This window comes from Lates calcarifer, linkage group LG13 (assembly GCF_001640805.2).
Source record: "Lates calcarifer isolate ASB-BC8 linkage group LG13, TLL_Latcal_v3, whole genome shotgun sequence".
In the NCBI taxonomy this organism is placed as follows: domain Eukaryota; kingdom Metazoa; phylum Chordata; class Actinopteri; family Centropomidae; genus Lates; species Lates calcarifer.
Window position 1 is genome coordinate 686638 of NC_066845.1, and position 12454 is coordinate 699091.

Here is a 12454-nt window from a genome sequence, read left to right on the forward strand (position 1 = left end):
TTACAGACATAAAACTGCAGCACAGCTTTAATGTTTTATTGACAGAAATAATTCAGGGCATAAATTGAATAAACTGAAATTGAATTTTTTGCTCCCACCATGGACAACATACAAGTTATTGAACATAACACGAAGAGCAAACACAAATAAAAAAGGAAAATGAGTTCAGATAAAACATACATAACATGCAGAATATATCAATCAACAGTAAATAACATTTAACTATACGTTTTTAACATTTTTAATGATCACATAAAATCATGAAAATCTTCCTGCCCCAGTCCTCACAAACACAACTCTGACAAGCAAGTATTTCATTCTGTGCTTCAGAGATATGTTTATTATTCAACAGCTAAGGAATGTGATACATCATGTAGTTTGATATCAGTGGTTTTAGCATCACCAGCCTTTCCAACACTGAAATATGGGAAGAGTTTCTCAGTGAAAGTGTCTCTGTGAGTGTAGATGGGAGTCATGTCTTCAGGGTTGTAGAAGGACACCTCCCCCCTGTCATAGTCCAGCTGGACTCTGATCCTCTGGAGACTCTTCTTCACTGTGACAGTCTCACTGAGACTATTAGTGTATTTTCCACTGCAATATAATAAACACCAGATTCCATCTTTTGGTGAGGCAGAACACTCTCCCTTCCTGTCAACTGACTCTTTGGCCAAACCTACATTCCAAGCAGGATGGTCTCCCACCTCCACCTCCCAGCTGTGTTTCCCTGAGCTGAAGCCCTCAGAGCCCAGAACAGTGGAGTACTTAGTGTTTCTCTCTGGATTGTCAGGGAGCTGCTGATATGTGTCTCCATATCTCACACTGGTCAGATCATTAGAGAGATGGAACCAGGGGTTTGCAGTGTTTGGGTCCAGAATGACAGGACTGAAGTGGATCTTGTCCTTCATCTTCTCCCAGACTCTGAAGGACAGGTTGCCCAGGTGTTTGGCCACATCTATCAGAGCTCCTGAGACCAGCTGTGGATCTGACAGTGAGCTCTGGGCTCTGGCTCTGGTCTGAGTGGCTTTATAACTGCTGAGGAACGCCACCTTGTGTTTCTGCAGCTCTTCTTCAACAGCACAGATACTGTCTGACAGAGAGGAGATCTGCTCCTGAATCATCTTCATCTCTCTGCTCATAGTCTTCCCCTTCTGCTCCTCTTCCTCCCTCAGAGCTGCCAGTCTGGACTCCTCTTCCTCTTTCAGGAACTGGTGGAGCTTGTTGAACTCTGCTCTGATCTGCTTCTCTGTGGACAACAGCTGCTTCTTGGAGTGTTGAATCACATTCATTGTATGTTTCCTCCACTTCTTCATATTTGTTCCTCTTGTCCTGTAGAGACTTTAAGTCAGATTTCAGCTGCTCCTTCAGGTCACTGACTGCTTGTTCTACAGGAACCACCTTGTGACCGTGGTGAAGAGGAAACTCACAGACAGGACACACAGCTCTCTGCTCAGTCCTCACAGAACCAATAAGGGACGTCTGGATGTTTATCACACACCACCTCCTCCTTCTCATTCTCTTTCTCTGTCTCAGGTGAACCATCATTCTCCCTCTTAGCAAAGGAGTCAGCTAGGTCTTTGAGAGAAAGGTTTATGGATGGATAATCCTTTGAAGATCTTCTTTTACAAATGGGACAGTTTTTGTTTTTAGCTTGTTTCCAGAATTGTTGCAGGCAGCTTGAACAGAAGCTGTGGTTGCATGTCAGAGACACAGGATCTCTGAAAGTCTCTGAACACACGTGGCAACTCAGGAAACTTTCAACAAGAGCAACTTTCTCAGCCATTTTACTCTGATTTCCAGATTTCTTTAAATTAGCTGCAAGACTCACCAAAACACAGTCCCCTCGACTTTCACAGTATAATCCACCAAATTTGTGTTCTTCAGCTGAGATCCCAACCGCGTAATGTAATGTCTAGACTCGACTTGATCAACAGTGCAAATCTGCTTTCTGTTTCATTTACTTGTTTTATGGGTGGAAAACTTATTCAAATGAAACTGCCATCTGTTTGGTCACCACCAGGTGGTGCTGTTCCTGTGTTACATGTGTTAAAGGAATGCTTCACCAAAAACCTTTGTTGACTATGAAATACTAACACACTTGTCATTTACTGAGTGTTTCCGGGACTTCTTGATTGAACGGGGGTGAGTCCTGTCAGCTGTTTCAAACAACAACATGTAACTTTTATTAAGCAACAAAGGCCTCAGCAGCCACACGTGGTAATTATGCAAACAGTTAAACGGATTTCATGCACAGAAAACAAAGACTGCGTATTCCTACTTACCGAGCTGAAACACGGTGTAACCGTGTATATTCCTCACGATCCGCGCTTTCTGGAGCAGGAAATGCTGCCTCTATGCCGCAAACACGCCAAACTCTGTTTACAGTAGTTGTTTTTTTTTTTCAGTTTCCTCGCTGGATATCGGAGATGAACGCTGGTTTCGTATTGCTTGTAAGTGTTTTTAACTGGTCTACAGTTCGGCATTACTCTTGAACTCTGATTCACTCAGTTATGCAATTATTCACATGAGCTCGTACCCGCTCACTAAAGTTTCATAGAGCAGGTTTCTGTGTTTCTGTGCCCAGAGTGGTACCATTCTCCCTATTACAACTCAGTGTACCGTCAGAATGATCGTGAAGCTGTTATTTTAAGGTAAAATAGTTACATCATGTTGCTTCAAATACCAGTAGATGCAGCCGCGAAGGAAGTTGAACTTCCAAACATTATGTTAGGGATAGAGGTGGGGGCCTGGTTAGGTGTGGGGACGTTCAATCTGTAACAGTGGCGGTGTTTTGCTGTAGTGTCTGTGTTGAACATGTTTCTTGAAACGGTGTGCAGCGATCTTTGTTGCATGTGTTCTCCTGTTTGAGGTGCGTGTCAGAGGTGTCACCCAATCAGCAGCCATGTTTTTAACCCCACTTCATTTTTTAAAGTCATTTTGTTTGCGGCCACTTCTGACTGCAAATAATATTTTCCACATTGTCTGAGAGGTTAATGTTTGGTAATGGATAAAGTTTTTCAGACGTTTTTCTAAATGTAGGTGTACTGCAAAATGATTGACTACCTTATGGTTGAGAAAATTACATGTATTTTTTTATATTATGTAACCAGTTAGTCTTTTCCAAAAACGTTAAAGTCATACAACATAAAAATAAGACAGGTGAAAACATTACAGTCATTGAGATGTTCCAGTTCATGTTAGGTCTCTAAAATGCCAAGGCAGCACTGCACTCTGCTGTATGAGTCTGTTCAGAGAGTATTTCTCAATGATGACCTTTGATTTGGATGTTGCACAATATTAACTGTAAAGCTTGTCAGTCACACAACAATAAAACATAAAGATCTGCTGCTGACTGAGCCAGGAGCTGTATAGACTGTTAATCTACTGTACAACACCTTTCAAATGTAAGTACAACATGAGTTATTGCCATGAATTAAATCAAGATGTTGTCACAACGCTTACCTCATATATTCAAACGAGTTTGTTAATTAGTTTTAAAGCTTCAGCTTTTCAGACTGTATCTCACCATGTGCAGGAGTGAATTCAGTTTAATTCCATAAAATGTAATCCTGTTGTGAGCTAGAATGAACTGAACTGATTAAACTCAAGTGATTTCTCATTCTTCAACTGTTATCATGGCTGATATCTTCCTGCAAAAATGGGAAGAGGGGTATTTATGTCATGTCTTAGTCCAAGTTTCACCTTCCCAGTTTATATAAGGGAATTAAATGTTTTATCTTTATTGCTCCTGAGTAATCTGGTCAAGTGCTGCCAACAAGGACCTAGAAAAGCTTCAATTAGTGCAGAATATAGCAGCAAATATTGCAATTTGTTGTTCAGCAAGAGCAAAGATCCAACAAAAGCTGGTCTCACCAGTTATTAACTCTTAGGGAATACAATCATTTTGAAACAACCATCTTGTTTGCATTAAAAATACTATTTTCTGGAAGCACAAAAAAGTTTTCCACATCTCAATAATCTGTTTAAACTAAGATATAGTTAAATAGATTTTCTGTTCTGATTTACTGTTCTGATTTAGTCTAACAGAAATGAAAAGTATAAATGGATAAACCATGACACCCACTACCTAAGTCATCTCATGTGACTAACTTTACTCATTTAAAGCAACGGCAATCAAAGTATAAGCCATGCTAACACTGTTCTATGGTGAAAGTTTTATCAATAGCAGGTTAAAGGCTCACCTATATTCAGATCACTATTCTCTCATATCCTCTGTTTAGATATTTTAAAAATTAACTCCTGTGAATCAGAAACATTTATAGAGAACAGAGGAAAATCAAGAGTTGACCATAAAACTTTCTAGAACAGGATAATAAATTTGAAGTCACCCTGTTACCTTTGTATCTCTTCCTTGTTTTAGCGATCCTAGCTTCACCTCAGCAATGATGCTGCTGAAGCTGGTGACACTGGTTACACTGCTCTGCTCTGTTCCCAGTGCCAATGGAGGGAAAATCCTTGTTTTTCCGGTGGAGGGAAGCCATTGGGTCAACATGGATATCCTCATCCAAGAGCTCCATTCCAGAGGTCACAACATCACAGTGATCAAGCCCAAAACCAGCTGGTACATCAAAGAAGGGTCTGATCACTACCAGTCAATCACCCTTGACATTGTTGCTGGATTTAATGCAGATAACATGAATTATTTCATGACAAGAATGCTGCAGCTCCGGCGCCAGTACCACAATTCAACTTTGGCTTATGTCAAAGCTGGAGAGGAGTTCATGACAATGATGCAACATGGTCACAAAGCAGTGGTTGATAAGATGCAGAAGATATTTGAAGATGCTAAACTGATGCAGTTCCTTGAAGAGGCCAAGTATGATGTTGTTCTGACAGACCCCTGCTTCGGTGGAGGGATTCTTCTGGCTCATCGGTTGGGTCTGCCTCTGGTCCTCAATGTACGGTGGACAATCATGGAAGATGGACACAGCACAGTTGCCCCCTCACCACTCTCATATGTTCCCATACCAGGCAGTGAACTGACTGATAAGATGACTTTTTGGCAAAGGGTGACAAATGTTTTGTTTGCATTAGCAGTACTTAATAACCGGGTGACAATAAAAGAGCATCACTACACACCATTTGTCCACCGTCACTTTGGTCCTGATGTCCACTATGATGATCTCGTTCAGGCAGCAGATATTTGGCTGATGAGAACAGACTTTACCTTTGAGTTCCCTCGTCCCACTATGCCCAATGTTATCTACATGGGCGGGTTTCAGTGTAAACCCTCCAAGCCTCTTCCTCAACATTTGGAGGACTTTGTCCAGAGCTCTGCAGAACATGGAGTTGTTATTATGAGCCTGGGGACTTTGGTGGGGAATCTCCCTGAGGATATAGCAGAACATGTGGCTTCTGCTTTTGCCCAGTTGCCACAGAGAGTCATCTGGAGGCACACTGGGAAGAGACCATCCACTCTGGGCAACAACACCTTGCTGCTGGACTGGCTGCCCCAAAATGATCTCCTAGGACATCCAAAGACCAGAGTGTTTGTGGCCCACGGAGGCACCAATGGACTTCAAGAGGCCATCTACCATGGAGTTCCCATTGTTGGTCTTCCTCTGATGTTTGACCAGGATGATAACCTGTTCAGGATGAGAGCGAGGGGTGTTGCCAAAGTTCTGGGCATTGGCACATTGAACAAAGACAACTTCCTGGAGTCACTAAAGGCAGTGCTTTATGAGCCATCCTACAGAGAGAACATGCAAAAGCTCTCCAGGCTGCACAGAGACCAGCCCATGAAGCCTCTGGACCGAGCCATGTTCTGGATCGAGTTTGTCATGAGACATAAGGGAGCTGCACACTTAAAGACCGACTCCTACAAGATGTCCTGGATTCAGTACCACTCCATTGATGTCATCGCACTGCTGCTTGTACTGGTCATAGTGATGACACTCATCTGTATTTTAACAGTGAAATGTTTGTGGCGTAAAGTGTTTGGTGGGAGAAAAGAAAAAAATGAGTAATATCAGAGTCTACTTTATTAAAGCCTGGCTCATCATTGGACAACTGAGTAGAGTATTTCTCCAACACCAGCACGAAAGGAAACAACAGGAGATGTAGAGAAGACAGAATGAAGAAAATGGCAAAATCCCAAAAAAACAAACAAAATTACATGTATAAATTTTTGTACTAATCTGTAATGAACAATTGAGTTTTGATGATGATGATACAAAGAAATAAATGTCTGTCTCCGAAGAGCGGAAAAGACTTGTGTCAGAGATTTCATTCAATCTGAATATTTGCTATTTTGTTAAAATTAACGTCTGATGAATTTCAGACACTGGCTGCTTAGAGTTGGTCTGTTTGCCTGTTGAGCAAACAGTATGCATGTAAAATAAGTGAGACTTGAGGAAAGACAATGTTCATATTAAAGAATGACCAGACTGAACAAAATGTGAACTATGTCTCCATCTTGTGACTGCACTCTGAATGCATTTAGTCAATGATGATGATCTTACCAGTGAGTGAATGTTTTGTCCCTGAAAACTGCATTAGTTGGACAGAAGGTTACTGTAATTATCTCCATCAAGAAGATTATGTTTTAGCAAGTGAAATTTGGCCCAGGAGGAAATCATTAAATTTTGGTGCAGATCCATTAAAAGGGGCAAATCAAAGAATTTTTATCATGTTCATTATCATTGTACAATGGGTTAGGGTTGTTTTCAACAGATTGGTCTTGGTGGAATGCCGTACTGACTGCAATTCTAGTTTTACAATGTTTTCTTCTTCGGCGATGTTTATCCTTCACACACTGTGTGAGTATCATACAGTCCTGCTGAGTGTCTTTTTTTCAAAGTACTAAATATTTAGTTAAAATCTTAATTCTCTTCAACAATAGAGTAAGTTTAGAGACATTTGCGACAAATTTGTTAATACAATCCTCAGTTCCTCCTCCTCTTGCTCTCTGCTGCTGATTTAATGACACATCATGTCAAGTAGCTTCCACAGGATGTTACATTTTATTCACTTAGAGCTGATAATCATCAACTGGACATTGTCATTTATCAATCATGTTATTGATCACGTAACAAGAACAAACATGACACAGTTTGCAGAAGCACTGTGATTAAACACTTCATTCAAATCAAACTCTTAAAACACCTGTTTCCAAAGAATAAAACAACAGATCCAAAACTCATCAAACTCATCAAACCATCAAAAACTAAACCTGACGATGAACAAACTGTCACAAAACTGAAACAATCAAAGCATTCAGTACAGTGGATATATACTACTATACAATGTTGTTTGACTCAAAACAAGATGCTGAGAACCAGGATAATCGACAGCTTTGATTTGTAAACTTTGTCTCCTGATGATGTGAAACAGTTTGGATGTTAAGAGAGGTGACACAAACCTACAAACTAAATCTATTTTCTAAAAGCCAAGAAAGCAGCATCAACAGAAAATCAACAGTATGAGTGACTAACTAAATGATTTTTATGTTGAAAAAGTTTGGGTTTTCACGTATTTGTGGTGAATCTCAATGAAAACAACAAATGAAGATAAAAACCACTTTATAGTTCATTTCAGACAGTAGAGACCGTTAGAAGATTTTGATATCAGTGGTTTTGGCATCACTGGACTTCTCCAATGTTGATAAATGGGAAGAGTTTCTCAGTGAAAGTGTCTCTGTGAGTGTAGATGTGGAGTCATGTCTTCAGGGTTGTAGAAGGACACCTCCCCCCTGTCATAGTCCAGCTGGACTCTGATCCTCTGGAGACTCTTCTTCACTTTGACAGTCTCACCAATAGCATTAGTGTATTTTCCACTTACATGCTTAAAACACCAGACTCCATATTCTGGTGAGGCAGGACACTCTCCCTTCCTGTCAACTGACTCTTTGGCCAAACCCACAATCCAAGCAGGATGGTCTCCCACCTCCACCTCCCAGCTGTGTTTCCCTGAGCTGAAGCCCTCAGAGCCCAGAACAGTGGGATACTTAGTGTTTCTCTCTGGATTGTCAGGGAGCTGCTGATATGTGTCTCCACGTCTCACACTGGTCAGATCATCAGACAGATAGAGCCATCGGTATGTAGTGTTTGGGTCCAGAATGACAGGACTGAAGCGGACCTTGTCCTTCATCTTCTCCCAGACTCTGAAGGACAGGTTGCCCAGGTGTTTGGCCACATCTATCAGAGCTCCTGAGACCAGCTGTGGATCTGACAGTGAGCTCTGGGCTCTGGCTCTGGTCTGAGTGGCTTTATAACTGCTGAGGAACGCCACCTTGTGTTTCTGCAGCTCTTCTTCAACAGCACAGATACTGTCTGACAGAGAGGAGATCTGCTCCTGAATCATCTTCATCTCTCTGCTCATAGTCTTCCCCTTCTGCTCCTCTTCCTCCCTCAGAGCTGCCAGTCTGGACTCCTCTTCCTCTTTCAGGAACTGGTGGAGCTTGTTGAACTCTGCTCTGATCTGCTTCTCTGTGGACAACAGCTGCTTCTTGGAGTGTTGAATCATTTCATTGTATGTTTCCTCCACTTCTTCATATTTGTTCCTCTTGTCCTGTAGAGACTTTAAGTCAGATTTCAGCTGCTCCTTCAGGTCACTGACTGCTTGTTCTACAGGAACCACCTTGTGACTCTGGTGGTGAGAAAACTCACAGACAGGACACACAGCTCTCTGCTCATCCTCACAGAACCAATAAGGGACGTCTGGATGTTTATCACACACCACCTCCTCCTTCTCATTCTCTTTCTCTGTCTCAGGTGAACCATCATTCTCCCTCTTAGCAAAGGAGTCAGCTAGGTCTTTGAGAGAAAGGTTTATGGATGGATAATCCTTTGAAGATCTTCTTTTACAAATGGGACAGTTTTTGTTTTTAGCTTGTTCCCAGAATTGTTGCAGGCAGCTTGAACAGAAGCTGTGGTTGCAGGTCAGAGACACAGGATCTCTGAAAGTCTCTGAACACACGTGGCAACTCAGGAAACTTTGAAGAAGAGTTCTCTCAGCCATTTACTCTGATTCCCAGATTTCTTCAAAATTAGCTGCAAGACTCACCAAAACACAGTCCCCTTGTCTTTTTCTATACAATCCACCAGATTTGTGTTCTTCAGTAGAGATGCCAACCTGGAATGTATTGTCTCCGTTCAACTGTGCAAATCTGCTTTCAGTTTCATTTACTTGTTTTGAGGGTGGAGAACTGATTTGAAAAATAACTGCCTCTTGTCTGTGTCCTGACCCAGTGGTGCTTTCCCCGTGTTACAGAAGTTAAAGGAATGCTTCACAAAAGACCTTGGTTTTAACCATCAAACACCTACAGAGGCGGTAAGTTTGTGTCTAGACTGCAGAGGCTGCTGCAGGCTAATGAGGTTATTGAAGGTCACATTAGCTAACCTCAGTCCAGCTCTAATGTCCTGGTACTTGCCAAACATTGTTAGATTATTAACTAGCAAAAAACAACTTTTGTGAAATAGTTTAGAAACTTGATTATGTTGAGGGATGTTGAGAGTGAGGTGATTGTATTTTACGTGGGCATTTCCATCTCATGTTGCTTTATAATTCTAATTCTCTGCATGTCAAAGGCAAATACTGTACTTACATTTACTTGACAACTATAGTTAGTTTGATGTATAAGATTTTTTGTCCATAACTTATGATCTGCCTCTGAAATATAATACATTGTTCACTGCTCAAAGTCTTTCTTATCCAGTCTTTGTAGTTTGTAATTGGTTCATTGTTTTCTTTAATAACAGAGAAAATATCCAACCGTGCACCAAGAATATTCCAATTTTCAACACGGTTGTAAGTACTCAATTTCTCATCTCACCTCCTTCTGTCTTATTTAAAGATTCACAGATTCTCATTTTAGAGTCTTTTTAAACAAATTAATTTGAAAGTAAAACTCTTTTTAAAGAGATTTTTAGTATGTAATTATGTTCAGAAATGATTGGGGTTTTTGCACATCAAACTGATATAAAGAATATAGAAAAGTTAAACCTCTCAGCTGACAAACTATAACAACAAAAAGCTTATTTATTAACATATGAGTAAGACAGAGATAGCACCACACCCCATATTGTAGTGAGGGATGTCACTCTCCCTTCCTGTCAACTGACTCTTTAGTCAAACCCACAGTCTAGCCCAGATGAGTCCCTTCTCCCAGAATATGAAGGACAGGTTGCCCAGGTGTTTGGCTACATTTATGGTAAATGACAGCGCACCTTCCCAAGAGTGAAAAATACTGTAAAGTCTTTTATTTGTGCAAAGAAAAGCTGTTTTCATGGGAAAAAAAACATTCCATCTTAAAATACACAAGCACATAAAGGAACAACAAATCTTAAGGATAAAACACATATACACACACATATGTAATTTAAACAAAACAGCAATGACCATAAATAATACTTAAATAAAACCACATAACCAGCTTCTACCATCAGGCCAGTTTCACCAGTCTCTCACTGGCCTCCCACAGTTTTTTTGCCACACCAGTGTCTCTTGCAAAAGGACGCAGAGTGGAGGGTCGACAGTCTACGAAGTAACCTCCACTGTGTTTGGCAGCTTCATCTGACACAGCACAGTAGATGACAGTCTGAGCCCCAATCTCACACGGCACAAAAAACATCCACATGATCACCTGCATCAGCATCCGGAACAGGATGGAGTAGTGGCACGTCCAACCACTCTGGACAAAACCTGGAGCGACACATGTAAACAGAGGTAACAGGATAAATATCACTATTGTCAGGAGTATTCATACTGTATGTTAGGAGTGGGATGTATGAACAAAATCTCTGAGCTCTGAATGGATTCAAGTATATACTGTGAATACTTCTTATATTTCTAGCAATTCAACTGAGAAGCCACTTATGCACAGAAAAGCTTTTTAATATTTTTTAAAATGTGATAAACATGTTTCTTAGTATATATTCTAGTATTGCTCTGACTTAATATATGTGATACGAAATGAAAATAAACTTCACAGATAAAACATACAAATACTCCATTTATAAGAAGAAGCAGGGCTGTAACTATTATCATTATCAATATTATCTATCTGAGCACCTCTTACCAGGGTGCACGGCATAGGAGGTCACTTCTTTCCCTTCTGTGATGCGGGCCAGTTCCTGACTGAAGTATATGTTGGCCAGCTTGCTGCGGCAATAGGTGAAGAAGGGCAGCAGGTTGTAGTTGAGGTCCTGGAAGTCCAGCTTCTGGTATTTGTAGTTGGAGCATGTGAGGGTGACCACCCGGCTGGGGGCACATTCCTTCAGGCGAGGCAGAAGCAGATTGGTGAGGAGGAAGTGGCCTAAGTGGTTGACGCCAAAACACATGCTGAAGCCGTCGTCCGTCCAGTCGAGGACACTGGCATGCCTGAGGAAGCAGAACAGTTACTTTAAGTCAAGTCCATTTTATTTCTATTGCTCAAAATCACAATTTGGCCACAGAGAGAACACACAGCATCCTCTGTCCTGAGAGGGAAGGAAAAACTCCATGCAACTTGTATGCCACATTAACTGGCCAGTTAAACTTCTAGGCTCTTCCTTCTCTTGATGATCTTGTTTCGTGTGTCAAGACACCTCCATGTGCTGAACCCCCCCTCACCTGCATTATTGATCAGGATGTCAAGCCTCTTCTCTCTCTGAAGGAAGCTCTTACAGAATTCCCGCACAGAGCGCAGGTTGGCCAGATCCAGCTCCATGTGAAGGACGTTAAGACTGTGACTCTTGAACTTGATCTCCCTCACAGCCTTCCCAGCCTTGTCCACATCTCTGCAAGCAATGATGACACGGGCGCCTCTCATTGCCAAGGCAACAGCTGTCTCCTTGCCAATGCCAGAATTCCCACCTGCAATGAAAAAAGCCCAGACAGAAATAGTTTATTCATGTGTGGCTTATGACATAAGGAGGACAGTGGTAACACTGTCTGCAGTAATCAGAAATGTATTGTGCTGCCAAGCGACAGGCAGTGATGCTTGGTGTAGATGTCCTTCATATTTTAAAATCAGACTGACTGTATCAATTCAATTCACTGTTAAGTGAAGGAAATATTTCATGTGATATGCACGACATGTTTATTTACCTGTAATAAGAACTGTTTTGCCATCAAGTCTTTTCAGGTCGGTGCAATACCTCCTCTTTTTCATCCATTTCAAAATGAAAAAAGAAACTAAAGACGCGATAATTGTGTAGAGAAAGTACATTTCCCTGTGAGTACCACCTTGAGAGTTAATATCTTTTATTATTAGCAGCTCTTGATGCAGCTTGCTATCTGAACCCGAAGCTAACGTCAGCTAGCTTGTTAGCTTGCTAGTTCACCAAGAAAAACGTATTTTTTCCCTCTCCTTAAATTCGTCCATTCTAGTTCTTGTGGCGGTAAACTTGGCGGAGATGATCCAGGATGAGTTAAACACAAAAGAGGCCCGTTATTATATTTAATGTATCAGTCCTCTCCAGTTCATCCTGAGTAACTCGGCAAGATATGAAGTGAC

General features: G+C 41.3%; 2 protein-coding genes and 2 pseudogenes across 7 annotated transcripts; 1 reads left to right on the forward strand and 3 right to left on the reverse strand.

Annotated features, from left to right (window-relative positions):
* Positions 1-22: 22 nt before the first annotated feature.
* On the reverse strand, positions 23-9167 carry LOC127143169 (zinc-binding protein A33-like; annotated as a pseudogene).
* On the forward strand, positions 2022-6226 carry LOC108900696 (UDP-glucuronosyltransferase 2A3). 6 transcript variants are annotated; one of them, XM_051075011.1, is made up of 3 exons: positions 2044-2139; positions 2403-2447; positions 4379-6226. In XM_051075011.1, the coding sequence occupies exon 3, from the start codon at positions 4401-4403 to the stop codon at positions 5982-5984; it is 1584 nt and encodes a 527-aa protein (XP_050930968.1). In that variant the 5' UTR covers positions 2044-2139; positions 2403-2447; positions 4379-4400; the 3' UTR covers positions 5985-6226. The 6 variants fall into 6 exon arrangements, with proteins under 6 accessions (XP_050930967.1, XP_050930972.1, XP_050930968.1 ...); XM_051075014.1 differs by having other exon boundaries at positions 2053-2139; positions 4454-6226; XM_051075010.1 differs by lacking the exon at positions 2403-2447 and having other exon boundaries at positions 2022-2139.
* On the reverse strand, positions 6958-8976 carry LOC108900959 (zinc-binding protein A33-like; annotated as a pseudogene).
* Positions 9168-10202: 1035 nt separating the features above from the next.
* Positions 10203-12449, reverse strand: si:dkey-174n20.1 (uncharacterized protein LOC796174 homolog). Its single transcript, XM_018702405.2, has 4 exons — positions 12046-12449; positions 11559-11811; positions 11036-11328; positions 10203-10659 (listed from the first exon to the last, which is right to left on the reverse strand). The coding sequence occupies exons 1-4, from the start codon at positions 12164-12166 to the stop codon at positions 10400-10402; spliced, it is 927 nt and encodes a 308-aa protein (XP_018557921.1). The 5' UTR covers positions 12167-12449; the 3' UTR covers positions 10203-10399.
* Positions 12450-12454: the final 5 nt, after the last annotated feature.

Coding starts and splice junctions, on each gene's coding strand:
- si:dkey-174n20.1 (XM_018702405.2), bottom strand. CDS start 12,166: ATGTACTTTCTCTACACAATTATCGCGTCTTTAGTTTCTTTTTTCATT. Junction 11,812..12,045: donor CAAAACAGTTCTTATTACAG/GTAAATAAACAT, acceptor TTTTCATTGCAG/GTGGGAATTCTGGCATTGGC. Junction 11,329..11,558: donor AATAATGCAGGTGAGGGGGG/GTTCAGCACATG, acceptor CAGGCATGCCAG/TGTCCTCGACTGGACGGACG.
- LOC108900696 (XM_051075010.1), top strand. CDS start 4,401: ATGATGCTGCTGAAGCTGGTGACACTGGTTACACTGCTCTGCTCTGTT.